The sequence below is a fragment of the Rhinatrema bivittatum genome, chromosome 3 (genome assembly GCF_901001135.1).
Source record: "Rhinatrema bivittatum chromosome 3, aRhiBiv1.1, whole genome shotgun sequence".
NCBI lineage: Eukaryota > Metazoa > Chordata > Amphibia > Gymnophiona > Rhinatrematidae > Rhinatrema > Rhinatrema bivittatum.
Genome location: NC_042617.1, coordinates 328,089,593 through 328,104,224, shown reverse-complemented (window position 1 = coordinate 328,104,224; position 14,632 = coordinate 328,089,593). Strand labels below are relative to the sequence as shown.

The window sequence follows — 14,632 nt, the reverse complement described above, 5'->3', positions numbered from 1 at the left end:
CACGTCCACTGGGAGGCCCCTGCATGCATCCATCTGCCTTCCATGAAGGAATACTTCCTTATCTTACTCCTGAGTCTATCCTCATGACTGGGACTTCTTTCTGCTGGAGACTCTTTCCTTTGAGGACTGTGCTAGCCTCCCTCTCGCCCTCCCCTATCTACATACTTAGCTCCTTACACCTAACCTCACTGGGCTTTTGGTGCACACTCTGCATCATTCTGTTCGCCTTTCTCTGGTCTGCTCCTGCTTTTATCCATATCATTTTGGAGCTGCGGTCCCCAGAACTGGACACAATTCTCCGGAAGAGTTCTCACCATGGAAATGCACCCAGGCATTATTATCACCTGCTTTTCTCTAACGGCAACATTTTTTTCCTTCTTCACCCTAGCGTTCCTCTGACTTGTGCAACTGGCCTGACTCTGCACTTTTTAGCACTAAATCTCAATCACTAAACTCTTGAGCACTTCCTGAGCTTTTTCAGATCACTCCTCAAATGTCCTGCTCCATTAGGAGCGTGGAAGATCTTCAGTGCCATCTGTACAGAGATGAATCTTTCCCACCAACCCCTGTGCGATATTGCTTATAAAAATATTGAACAAAACTGAACCCAGGACTGATCCCTAAGGCACTCCACTAATAACCCTCCTTTCCTTGAAGTGAATTACATTTACCGCCACTCTGTTGTCTATCACTCAGTCAGCTTACCACCTTAACAGATTCCCATGTTGAACAATATCAAAAAGCCTTATTTAGGTCTAATATGCCACATCCAGCAAAATAAATGGCACTCGTACTTCAAACTGAATTCATAATGTACTTAAAAGACAATTAGTGATATACCATCTCAATGTATAATTTGTACTGTTAAATTATTCAAAACTGTCTATTTATTCTGAATAAATACTTTGCCTTGACCCACATCAGATGGTTATGATTCTGGGCAACTGAAACAAGTCTCTGTGATAATGGAGGTCAAACTAAAGTGTAACAAATCACCAGGACCGGATGGCATCCACCCCAGAGTCCTGAAAGAACTCAAACCTGAAATTGAAAACTGTTACTAGTAATCTGCTACCTATCATTTAAACAGCCACAAAGCCTGAAGCCTGGAAGGTGGCCAATGTGATACGGATTTTTTAAAAAAAGGCTCCGGTGGGATCTGGGAAATCATAGACTAGTGACCCTGACATCAGTGTTGGGCAGAATGGTAGAAGCTATTCTTAAAGAAAATCATTGGCCATATAGACAGTCATGGCTTAATGGGAGAGAGTCAACATGGTTTTGGTCAGGCTAAATCTTACCTTACCAATCTCTACCAGATTTGTTTGAAGGTGTAACGAAACATTTGGATAGAGGTGAGCAGGTTTAGATAGTGTATTTGTCAAATGCCTTTTGAAAATCCAAAGTCCCACATGAAAGGCTCCTCGAGAAATTTAAAAAGTCATGGGATAGGAGGCAGGGTCCTATTATGAATTGGTAACCAGTTAAAAGACAGGAAACAGAGGGTAGGACTAAATGGTCAGCTTTTCAAATGGAGAAAGGTAAATAGTGGAGTGCCCCACAGATCTGCAGGGGAACTTGTGCTGTTTAACATATTTAGAAATGATCTGGAAAAGGGAACGAGTGAGGTGATCAAATCTGCAGATGATACAAATTATTCAAAGTTGTTAAAACAGCAGCAGATTTTGAGGAACTGCAAAAGGACCTTGGGAGACTGGGCATATGAATGACAGATGAAATCATTTCAAATTTACTGTGGAAAAATGCAAAGTGATGCACGTAGGGAAAAATAATCCCAATTACAGGTACGGGATGCTGGGTTCTGTATTGGGAGTCACCACCCAGGAAAGGGACCTTGCAGTTCCTGTGGACAATGTGATGAAATCCTCAGCTCAGTGTGCAGTGGCGGTCAAAAAAAGTAAATGAAATGTTAGGAATTATAAGGAAAGGAATGGAAAATAACATGGAAAATATAGTATTGTCTTTGGATTGATCCAGGGTGCAGGGCTAACTGGGCAATTTTCTCAGTGGAGAAAGGTGAATAGTGGAGTGCTCTAGGGATCTTTTTGTTAAGGTTTTCGAGATTTAAATATTTTATTTGTGATTTATCTGTTATATTATTGTAATTGTATTGTACTGTTCTTACACTATGTTATTTTACATTTTAAGCTGTAATTTTTACTTGTTTTAAGGTTTTATTGTAGTTTAACTTATTTTAAGATTTTTTTTATTTTTTATTCCTTTTTACATCGCTTTGACTTACATTTGTACAATATTGTGATAAATGAAGCCAATTAATAATAATGATTCTTACTGTCTGGGACCACTGCTTTTTAATATATTTATAAATAATCTGGAAATGGGAACAAGTTGAGGTGATCAAATTTGCCGATGACACAAAATTATTCAAAGTTGTTAAATCACAAGAGGATTGTAAGAAATTGCGCGAAGCCCTTGTGAGACCTGGGCATGCAAATGGAAAATGAAATTTAATGTGGACAAGTGCAAAGTGATACACTAAGGGAAGAGTAACCCAAATTATAGCTGCATAATGCAAGGTTCCACATCAGGAATCACTACTTAAGAAAAGGATCTAGGCGTCATCATTGAAAATACACTGAAATCTTCTGCTCAGTGTGCAGCAGCAGCCAAAAAATGGTATGGAGAAGGGCGACCAACTGATAAAGGGGATGGAATGATTCCTCTATCAGGAAAGGCTAAAGAGGTTAGGACTCTTCAGCTTGGAGAAGAGACGGCTGAGAGGAGATATGATAGAGGTCTATAAAATAATGAGTGGAATGGAACAAGTAGACATTAATCAGTTATTTACTCTTTGAAAAAGTACAAAGACTAGGGAACACGCAATTAAGTTATTAGGTGATACATTTAAGACACATACGAGAAGATATTTTTTTATTCAACGCATAGTTAAGCTCTGGAATTCATTGCCAGAAGATTTGGTGAAAGCTATTAATATAGCTGCGTTTAAAAAAGGTTTGGAGAATTTCCTGGAGGAAAAGTCCATTAACCGTTATTAGCCAGGGAGACTAAAGCAAGTGATTGCTATCCCTGGGAACGAGTAACAGGAATTGGATCTACTTGATGGGATCTACCAGGTACTTGTCCCCTGGGTTGGCCTCTTTCAGAGACAGGATGCTGAGCTTGATGCACCTCCTGTGTTCCTAATACTGTTAAGAATTGTTGATGGTTTCTGGCGTACCTTAGGCAGCTGGCATGAGCATTGCAAATATCTTAACCCAGGAGGAAGCAGTGCACCATGTGCCACCTGATCAGGCTGATGGAAATCATATGGAATATTCTTTAAACATTGTTGTAAAATTAAAAAAAAAAAAAAAATGCAACATACAAGACACTTCAGAAACAGAATGGAGGCCAATAATCCTATTAAACCAAAAACCTGTAGTAACCAAATCCGGCTTTAATGCCAAGGCCACCTGATGGGGCTACCGCAGGATTTCTTTTCAGACTGGAACGCACTCAACATAAAAACGTTTATTCTCCGGACGTAAATCTGTTTTACTGAACTAAAAATTACAAAGAGCATGCAGTTTTACCTTCTTCATCGTCATCAATGATTTCAACAGAGCTCATCTTCTAGGCCACTAAAAGGACGGAAAGAGAGCACCAGTGAGAACACAGCTGGAGTTCAAGAACTCCCCCAAATCATACAAATCACAGAACATGACAACAGATAATGACCGCTAAGGCTCCTCTGATCAGTCCTTGCCCTCTTCCTGCTGCATTGCTTGGTTTCTGGCTTTACTCTCACTTCCCCGCACCCGAGCAGCCTCTGTGCTGGTCCCAAGCTTCCTTGGATTCTGTTGCTCTTTTAGGCCTTCAGCACCTCTGTTGGAAGGCTGCTTCCTGTGGCCGTGAAGAAATACTTTCTAGTGTTATTCCTGGCTATCTCTTGGAGCCTTGCAGCATGACATCTAGTCCTAGTTTCCTTGCCCCTGAAACAGGTTTGCCTCGTGGGCTTTGCTTGTACAGGTGTCTCTATCACGTCCTCTCTCTCTCCTCTCTGATTTGCAGATGATACAGAGTCTGCACCATTTCAAGAGCCTCTAGACCAGGGGTGCTCAGGCAGTCCTAGGGTTCCCCCCCAGCCAGTTGGGTTTTCAGGATATCTCTAATGAATAAGCAAGAGATATTATTTCCAGGTATGCAGATATTTCTTATGCATATTCATTAGGAATATCCAGAAAATCTGACTGGCTCGGGGTGAGGTGCCAAGGACTGGTTTGAGCATCCCTGCTGTAGACTTACCTAATCCCCTCCTTGAGTTACTAGGTGGGCCTACCATAGGGATACAAATACCTACCTATGGGCCATGATATTATGGCCAGTCTCTCTCTCTCTCTTCCCCCCCCCCCCCCCATTCACCTTATGGGAGACATCGCAAATGATGATGAAACCTTACCGCATGGTCACGGCAGCTAACGCAATTGAAAGAGGTGTAGTTAAAATCGGCGTTATGGCTGTGCGATAGCTCTTTGCAGACAGGCTAACCCAGCCCAATCTCCGCCCCTAACTCCTCCTATTTTCTGAATTTGCATCGCACCATACGATATGGTGTGATCGCATGCGTTAAAAACGTTTTCGCATGCGTTAAAGGCCTATCGCATGCGTTAACGGGGCTTTTCGCATGCGATAAGCCCTTAACGCATGCGAAAACACCTTATCGCATTTTGATAAATGACCCCCTTAGTGAGGCGGCCTTGTCTGAAACATCCCTCCTGTCACTGCTCCACAATCCATCCCATCGTATCCCCCTCTCTCCCTCCACCAGTCCAGTCCCCGCCAATTGCTCTGTTTCCCTTCACCAGTCCATCCCCAGCAGTCATCTCTATCTCCATCCCCAGCAGTCATCTCTATCTCCCTCCACCAGTCTATCCCTCCAGTCATCTCTATCTCCCTTCACCAGTCATCTCTATCTCCCTTCACCAGTCCATCCCCGCCAGTCATCTCTATCTCCCTCTACCAGTCTATCCCAGCCAGTCATCTCTATCTCCCTCTACCAGTCTATCCCTCCAGTCATCTCTATCTCCCTCCACCAGTCTATCCCTCCAGTCATCTCTATCTCCCTCCACCAGTCTATCCCTCCAGTCATCTCTATCTCCCTCCACCAGTCCATCCCCGCCAGTCATCTCTATCTCCCTCCACCAGTCTATCCCCACCAGTCATCTCTATCTCCCTCCACCAGTCTATCCCTCCAGTCATCTCTATCTCCCTTCACCAGTTCATCCCCGCCAGTCATCTCTATCTCCCTCTACCAGTCTATCCCCGCCAGTCATCTCTATCTCCCTCCACCAGTCTATCCCTCCAGTCATCTCTATCTCCCTCCACCAGTCCATCCCCGCCAGTCATCTCTATCTCCCTCCACCAGTCTATCCCCACCAGTCATCTCTATCTCCCTCTACCAGTCTATCCCTCCAGTCATCTCTATCTCCCTCCACCAGTCTATCCCTCCAGTCATCTCTATCTCCCTCCACCAGTCTATCCCTCCAGTCATCTCTATCTCCCTCCACCAGTCATCTCTATCTCCCTCCACCAGTCATCTCTATCTCCCTCCACCAGTCTATCCCACTAGTCATCTCTATCTCCCTCCACCAGTCTATCCCCACCAGTCATCTCTATCTCCCTCCACCAGTCTATCCCCACCAGTCATCTCTATCTCCCTCCACCAGTCTATCCCCACCAGTCATCTCTATCTCCCTCCACCAGTCTATCCCCACCAGTCATCTCTATCTCCCTCCACCAGTCATCTCTATCTCCCTCCACCAGTCCATTCCCCTCAGTCGGTCCTGATCCAGACAGATCAAGCTGTGTGGCAGCCTGAAGTTACACACAAGTTATTGAATATGAGTACATTCTTACACATTTACTGCTGAGCTTTGGAATTCTACGTATTCCATTTTATTAAATAATGCTTACTGATAGAGGGCCGATGCAACATGGTACGCTCAGCCAAGAGCACTGTTAACCTGCAGTCGGATGCGGGTAGAATAGGTGCTAATCAATCCCCTAATGCAATAAGGGGATAAGCGCACATTCAACGCGCATCCAATGCGGAGTGAATCTTATAGTGCTCATCACATGCAAATGCATGTGAATGAGGCTATTAGCATTCACTCCCGATCCAAAAAAAAAAAAAAAGTGCATCTCGGACGCACATTTAACTTTCATCTATTAACGCCTACCTGGGGCGCGTTAAGAAACTGGACGCTGACTGTTCAGCGCCCGCTTTCTAGGTGACTTTATTGCATCGGCCCATTCGTTTTATATATATTATAAATGAGTCTGGGGTGCATATAATTATTTCTTTGTTATTACATTAATAACTATATACAGCACATAACTGTAGGTAAAAATGAAAGAGAACCATGTGGGGGTCTGTGAAAAATGTGGAGGTGGAAAAGGGGTCCACGCTCCCAAAAAGATTGGGAGCCCCTGGTCTAGAATGACAAACGCTATGAAAGTGGGGCGTACATTTAAATAAATAAATAAATAAATAAATAAATATCCTCCGTGCTTCAGTTCTCATCCCAGCTATCCCTGGCTTTCTGAGTAACTCTGGGCAGTCTCTTTATTGTCATCGTGTTAAGTATGATGAAGAACGGGAACAGAGGTCATTATGCCTGCATGGTGGCTGGATCCATGGTGCGGCTGCACTTTGAATACCTTGGGCAGTTCTGGGGGTCACCCCCATCTCCCAAAAGATATAGTGGAGCTGGAAAAGATGCAGAGGAGAGCGACCAAAATGATAAGGGGGATGGAACGATTCCCCTACGAGGAAAGGCTAAACGTGTTAGGGCTCGTCAGCCCGGAGAAGAGAGGGATATCATCAGGGCTTAATTTGTGAGCTAGACAAAAGAAGGAGATAGATCTAAAGGCCTTCAAATAATCTTTATTGTTATAAATACCATTTGTGAGGAACAGGGGAGGTTCTACCATTAGGCAGGGTGAGGCGGTTGCTTCGGTGGCAAAATTTTGGGGGCGTCAAAAAGGGCGCCACCCCCCCCCCCAAACAGCCATCTGGTGACCGCCTCAGTTCCCTGCCAAACAGAAACTAAAAGTCCTGCTCGGTGACATGGGGCAGATAAGGTGCCGGCGGGGTTCCCACCCCCACTGGCAGGAGGAGAGCGGCGCGGTTTGCTGAACCGGGGTTCCCGCTCAGTGACATGAGTAGAAAAGGTGCCGGTGGGGTTCCTATCCCTGCTGCCAGGAAGAAAGAAACATGGTTTGCGGAAATGCCGGTGGGATTTCCACCCTCCACCAGCAGGAAGAAAGCGACGAAGGTTTGCTGACTTGTCGGGTAGCAGACAATTTTGCGCAGGTGTTGCAGCGCCATTTGATGACGTACCGGTGGCAGGTCCCACGCCCACACCCCTCTCCAGTACAACAACACTGAAGTTGCAACTTGTATAAGGGAGAAGAGTGAGAGGGAAGGGGAGAGAAAGAAAGGGAAGGAGATATGGGTGAATGAGATGGGAAAAAAGGGGGTGAATGGGGGGGGGGGGAAGGGAAGGTGGGATCAGACGCAGCACTACCAGGCCAAAGCTCACCAGCAAAAGAACCACAGGGCACAGCGGCCACGCCATGGAAAGAAGACTCAGCTGGGCCCATCAAGTGAGGAAGGGAAGGGATGTAAAAGGTTGGCATGAGAGAATAAAGACAGGAACGAGAGGTGAGTGAATGGAGAGAGAAGGGTGCAGAGGGGGCACGTAAAGGGAGAGAAAGGAGGGGAGAAAGGTGAGTAAGAGGGGGTGGTAGCAGACACCCAGAGGGGCCACTGCAGCCAAAGAAAGGAAGGCGAGAGAGAGACCCTGGTGGACCCCCATCTAGCCAGTAGTGGAACAAAGGAAAGCTGGAGAGAGGCCTTGGCAGGAGTGAGTGTGTGCGAGGGAGGGAGTGCGTGAGAGCATGTGTGCATGTAAGAGAGAGAGGGAGGGATCATATGGCCTTCATAAGTCCATGACAGACTCGGGGTGGATGGAAACCAAAGCTTCCCAAGTATGGAGAACAGCAATATTTTTTATCTTTACTAGTTTTAATTATTGAGTGGTGTTTGATGTATCTGTTGTTTTGAAATATTTTATTGGTGTTGGGAAATTTTTTAAATCACTTTATGAGTTTTAAATTATTGGATGTTTTGATACCTGTTTTAAAATATTGATTTTTTTTTTATTAGTATGGTTTTACTGTTATTGATGTTTTAAATTTCTGTTTGATGTTTTATGAGATCAATAATGTTTCAGTTTTTCCTTTGTTGCACTGCATACAGAATTTGGCTTCTTGCGGATTTCAGTTCCAGTTTTGTCTGCATGTTTCTATTTATGCTTTATGTTCTCTTTATTCTGTATTTGGTGAGAATCTGCCTGTGTTTTGCTTGGGTGACTGAGATAAGGTATTCAGCTAGCATGTAGTTTCTGTGTAGAGATCTATAGCAGCTTGTCTTGTTCCGTTTTCCTAATAGGAGGTGAATTAGTGTTTTAGTACCTGATGTAATATTTGTAGTGTTGTAGGGTTGTTACTGTTTGAGTGCCAACAGTTAGTGCTGTTTTGGTATGGGAGGTTTACTATACTGTAACTGTAATTCAGTTTACTCATGTTTTCCTGAGGGCCACGCCTACACCCAACACTTATTAAAATAAGCCTAATACCATATGGGTTCCAAGTGTCTTTTTTGCAGGGTTTTGTGGTTTCCCTTACAAACAGAGTATACTATTTAACTGGGGAGGTTCAGTGCAGAAATTAGTGAAAAGAGATTTGGATTTTACTCCCCTGTGGGGGAGCTGCAGATGTTGTATCCTAGCTGTTTATCATCCTCAAGCACCATCAATCCTTGTGGATTTTTTGTTGGCCTTTCAAAAAAATGAGGGATCTCTTATTTTTTCCTAATTTTTTCCCTTGAGGGTCTGCCTGCCAGTTGGACCTCTTTTGGTGTAATTTATTCTTGTAATCCTTTTTTCTAGAAGCAGAGTATTGGGGCACCCCTGTTCAAGGTTAGATCAAGAATTAGGGAAGATTCTGGCAGACTTCCAGTCTGGTGACCTGATGCAGAGGAGTTTCAAACTTAAGCATCCTGGTTAAGAAACTCTTTCATCACTTTGAGGCTTGGAAGTGTCTCTATTTTGCATTTCCCCTTTGAGTAACAAGCTATTTTTGTTCCCTCCTAGAGCTGCGTGCCCTTGGTACCAGGCACACAGTATCTCTTCTGCTGCAAACGAGGTGTCTTTCTCTTGGAAGGAGCCTGAAGATTGGAGGGGTATCTGGCAGGACTAGATCTTTGCCTTTCACAGAGGAAGGAGAGATTTGAGGGTAGTTTGGAAACCTTGTTGCTGTGAACTTCACTGAGGCTTTGCTTGAGATGTAAGTGCCCATCTGGTTCTTCTTAAGGAGATCTAAAGTAACTGAGGCGACTTCAGGCAAGGTAGGAGAATTGGGAATATTGGGACTTTATCTTAAACACTCCACAGTGGGGAGAAGCTGGGATCAAACTGGAAACTTGAAAGAGGACTATCGTCAATCTGAGTAAGCTGGGAAGAGAAAGATATGGAGTATTCGGAAGTGTGCTTCCAAGGCATTAAGAGACTGTGCCTAAAGGGTGAGGTCGCAAGTTTATTAATCTTTCTACTGTCCTATTATTATTTATTAATTTGCTTAAATGCTGAATTGCGAGACATAAATATTCTTCGGTCATCAAATCAACTATCAGTAAAAGATGTTGGAAGCCCCCCGCTTCTCAGTGTGTTTTTTGGCTGAAAAGACTGGGATAATTATTAGTGCTGTTTACAAGGACGGAGCGGGACTTGTTCTGCGTGTCTTGCAAAAGGGCATTAGAACTATTGTTCCCCCCGCTCTGGGAGCCCTGGAACTCAAGAGTGGTCATTGCTATCCGTGGGACTAGAGAGGGAAGTGTGTGCGGAAAGGGTCTGCGTGCCCCGGGTGCCAGCTCAAGGATCCGTTCGGCCCAGAGGTTATAAAATGCATAGATTTATATTTGTAAGTGATTCGAGCATTCTTTTTCAAGTAAACTCTTATTAATGCATACTTTTTAATTGCATGTGGGAAGGGGTGGAGGAACAAAGCTGCAAGGTTTTGCCTAGGGCGCTTAATACCCTTGCACTGACCCCTGAGGGAACATGCCACACACAGACCCAACGCCATTCACCCATTTCCCCAGCGTGCAGGTGTAGGTGGTAGGGTTCCTGGGAGTGTGACGGGGTTACAGGTTTTCTAGAAATAAAAGAACTGACACTCTCTCTCTGTGTCTCTCCTCTGGGAACCCTGACCCTGCCTGCCCCCCTTCCTCAGCATTTCAAATCGCCAAACCCCCACCTTGCCTTCTCGCTGATTTGATCTGTGCCACACCTTGGGGGGGGGGGGGAGGGAGGGGTCTCGCCACCTGCAGATTACCGTGAGCCGCCCCTGGTGGGGGAACTGTTTGAAACTGAATTCCACCACTTTGTTTTAGATTTTAAAAAGCAGAGGTTCCAGCCCCTCCCCGTCAGGCAGCCCTCATAGCGCGCCCATATCGCATCGGCCCCTCTGTACTCCTTAGGCTGCAGTATCACACCCTCCCCTCCTGTTCTCTGCACAACAGGAGGGGGAGGGCTGAATTAGGGAGCAGAGTGGTGGGTCTTTGCCCTGTCTACTCCAGGCTCACCTGAGGGCTGCCTGGAGGGGAGGGGCTGGAACCTCTGCTTTTTAAATCTAAAACAAGCAGTCCGATACAGAAAGAAACGCAGGAGAGCGGGCGAGCGCCCGCTCTCCCAGCGCGCACACAGGCCCGAGGTAAAAGGAGGCGCACAGGAGCGGCGGCTGTCAGCGGGTTTGACAGCCGACGCTCAATTTTGCCGGCGTCGGTTCTCGGACCCGCTGACAGCCATGGGTTCGGAAACCGGGTGCCGGCAAAACTGAGCGTCCGGTTTTCAACCCGCGAGTCGCGGGCTGATTTTACATGTTTTTTATTTTTAATTATTTTTTACTTTTGGGACCTCCGACTCAATATCGCCATGATATTAAGTCGGAGGATGTACAGAAAAGCAGTTTTTACTGCTTTTCTGTAAACTTTCCCGGTGCCGAGAGAAATTAACACCTACCTTTGGGTAGGCGCTAATTTCTGAAAGTAAAATGTGCGGCTTGGCTGCACATTTTACTTTCTGAATTGCGCGGGAATAACTAATAGGGTCATCAACATGCATTTGCATGCTGCGGGTGCTATTAGTTTCGGGGGGGGGGGGGGATTGGACGCGCATTTCCGATGCGCTATTACCCCTTACTGAATAAGGGGTAAAGCTAGCGCGTCAAAAATGCACGTCCAACCGCGGGTTAACAGTGCGCTCTGCCGGAGCGCACTGTACTCTATCGGCCTGAAAGAATTCAGTTTCAAACAGTTCCCCACGCAATAGGGAAATGAGCTGCTGCGTTAAAAAGGAGGCACTAGGGGAAACTGGGCGTCCCTAGAGACTCCTCGGGAACGGGCACCAGGGAGACGTGGCTGTTACGTGCGGGTTAGGAAAACAGGCGCTCATTACGACTGTCTGTTTTCTCCCACTACTGGCACAATATACATGGCCTGGGCCGTGCGCCTGAAACATTTTTCTTTTCCAGTCAAGCCTTTTTTTTTTTTTTTTAAGTCTTCATACAGCTTTCTGTGGTTCCTCCAACTTAGTACCGTCGTGGTACTAAGTTGGAGGAACCACAGAAAGCATGTTTTTTGTTGAGCCCTTAAGCACGGAATGACTTAGCCCCAGCCCCGGGGGCTGGCGTTAAATTTTCCACGTTAAACAGAGCGAGCTGGGAGCACGATCATGTTTTGCATCCCGGGGCAATGGCTAATAGCCTCATCTACGTGAAATTGCATGTGGTGAGCGCTATTAGCTTCGTGCTCGATTGGATGCACGTTTTGGACGCGTTAATCCCATTACTGCATCGGGTGATAGCTTAGTGCGTCCAATAGAAAGTTAACCGGGGCACTGGGCCGAGCTCCCGATACTGCATTGGCACCCAAAAGGGGTTGCATTAGCACAAGCTTGATACCTGCCAGCAGTAAAGCCAATCATCAAGGCTTCAACCTTGGCTCCTCTTCTACTGCTCACAAGTTTCAAAGGTGAGCTAATTCAAAGCCCTGGGCTTAATTTCTGAAGGAATCTAGAATGGTGTTCTGCCCCTGTTCCCCCCCAGGAAGTGGAGCAGAGCTGGTCTAAATCAGTTCTGGTGAGCGAAGGGCTCAGCTAGGGATGAGGATGGAGGGAGGGAGACTTCACAACCGTCCTGTCCCTGACCCACTCCCCCCCCCAATCTCCTTTTTATCTACAAATGAAGTCCTAGATGTGACAGGAGTGGGGTGATAGGTAAATAGGAAACGCTTAGTTACCCGTTTGGATAGTATTAATGAAGAGACTGGAGAAAGTATGTCTTACTCGGCGCACAATTCAACTGAGGAACTTTTTCCCCAGAAGACGTGGTAAAAGCAGTTGGCATAGTTGGGTTTTTTAAGTTTTAGAAGAGTTCCTGAAGGAAAAGTTATTTTATCGCCATCTGCCTTAGTTCTAATCTTGGCTCTGCCACTTTACATAGAAACATAAGAAATTACGTCAGAAAAGGACCCGATGGTCCATCCAGTCTGCCCGGGGAAGCTTAGGGTAGTATCTGCTGTGTGGGTCACTCCCCTTGCTTATCAGTTTCCCAGACCGTAAGACAGGGCCCTGGTTGGTTACTGCCTGAATCCAATTCCCCCTCACTCCTTGCCCTTGAAGCAGAGAGAGAGATAACAGAGTTGTATTAAGGGTAGTAACCGCAACACCAGCAAGCTGCCCCCATGCTTGTTTCCCCAGACCGTCTGAATCCCATTCCCCTTTATCTCCCTGTGCCTCAGCTCAACCACCTACTCTTATAGGATAACGTTAACAATATTGCCTCTCTCTCAACTCCGGAGAAAATAAGTCCAAGCCTGCCAGCCCATTCAGAGGTGAACTTGCTGCATCCGTTTTTGAACTACTCAACATGGGACAGCAAACTGCGATGCTGCTGGGATATAGTGGGCGGTATGAATCCAAACGAAAATTCGTTTGGGATTACGCCTGCCAGATGCAACATCAGGAGGAATAAAAGATATCGGAGCTGAGAAGGGCCCCCACGCGGCAGCCCACGACTATTAGGCATGGAGACGCTGTGCGCACTGCTGTGGATTGGGTGTGAATGGCAGAGCCGCATAAATGGGCTTTTGAAAGAAATCATAAATCGTGAGAGGATCAGCGCACCTCACCCCACCCCACGGCACCCGAGTTACAGGTGCCCCCCCTTCCCCACTGTTTCACGTAGCGCGCGCGTGGTCGATTGTGACGTCACAAAAACCAGAACGGAAGGTGGAACGCGAACGTTAACAACAGGGGAGCCGCGCGCGCACGGTCGATTGTGACGTCACAAAAGCGTCCGCAACAATAACAGTACAGCAACCGCGCGCGCGCGTGGTCTATTGTGACATCACAAAAGCGCGGAGAGCAGAATGGAACACGGCTGAAAAACAATGGCAATAAATGAGAGCAGCCCCATCGTGGTACCGCGTGACGCGACACGACACCCGGCCTGCGCCGTGCAATACAGAGCCCGAGCCCAGCGATCCCACCATCCCCGGGCCTGCAAACACCAGAGCTCCAGCACGCAAAGCCTCATCCTCTGTGCTTCTGTCCTTCCCCACTTACCTGCGGTGGAATGAGGGAAGTGCTCGCTTGGCGTTTGCCCCGAGTGGGACCTTAGGGAGGGGCAAGGGCCTGGCGAGCGAGCGGCTCCGTGCCGTGTTTTTTTCACCCTCTCTCGCGCGCGTGCTCGCCCGCTGGCGCGTGTCTGAGTGGTGTCCGTGCGCTCTCGCGTGACGTGACGTGACTCGCTCTCTGTGTCATTTCCGCACAAGGACACAGGGAGCCGCGGGCAGGGGAAGCGTACGTCCCTCACCGTCCCTGGGGGCTGTCTAGGCCCAGCCCCAACCCTCGCTCCGTGGTATTCTTGCATGCACTGACCGTGGGTGTTTAAAAACAAAGGAAAGCAAGTAGGGGATGGGGGTCCGGCCGCGGATCGTGGCACTGCGTGCAAAGTGGAACCACCGCTCCCAGAGGGGGGAAGCGGACAGCACTGCTCTGATTCTCCTCCCCCCCATGCCTGCAACTGCCCGCGGGACGTGGGAGAACTTTCCCGCTGGCTGGCGAGCAGGAGCCCATTTCTGTAAGCGTGCTGGTGACATCTGGCTCCCCGTTTCTCGGCCTTTTGGCTAAGATCCAAGCTCTGGGCTATGAGATGGGGAACCTGGTCAGTAGGAGGATTAAACCTGCTTTAAAAAAATGCTGTTACTTTTTTGTTAACTGTAAATATGTGCAGCTGAAATATTTCGTAGTAAAGCAATATAACCAGTGGTAACGGATAAAATGCATCAACTTGAGAAAAACGGGACTTATGTATAGGAGCACAATTTTAATAACATATAATCCACACGAAAAACATGAATACAACTCCATTTTTCTTACAAATCAAACCAAGAGGGAAAATTCATGCCTATAATCACATTTAATAATAATATATATATAATATAATATATATATATATATAATCG

At 46.7% G+C, this 14,632-nt stretch overlaps 1 protein-coding gene across 1 annotated transcript in view; it reads right to left on the bottom strand.

The window, feature by feature from the left end:
• Positions 1-14,051, bottom strand: part of BEND3 (BEN domain containing 3) — a 35,395-nt gene extending 21,344 nt beyond the window's left edge. Inside the window, exons 1-2 of the mRNA XM_029595319.1 lie at positions 13,731-14,051; positions 3,576-3,623 (exon numbers count right to left, since the gene is read on the bottom strand). Of these exons, the coding sequence (XP_029451179.1) occupies positions 3,576-3,612 (37 nt within the window). The 5' untranslated portion in view covers positions 3,613-3,623; positions 13,731-14,051. The remainder of the gene's footprint in view (positions 1-3,575; positions 3,624-13,730) is intronic.
• Positions 14,052-14,632: the final 581 nt, after the last annotated feature.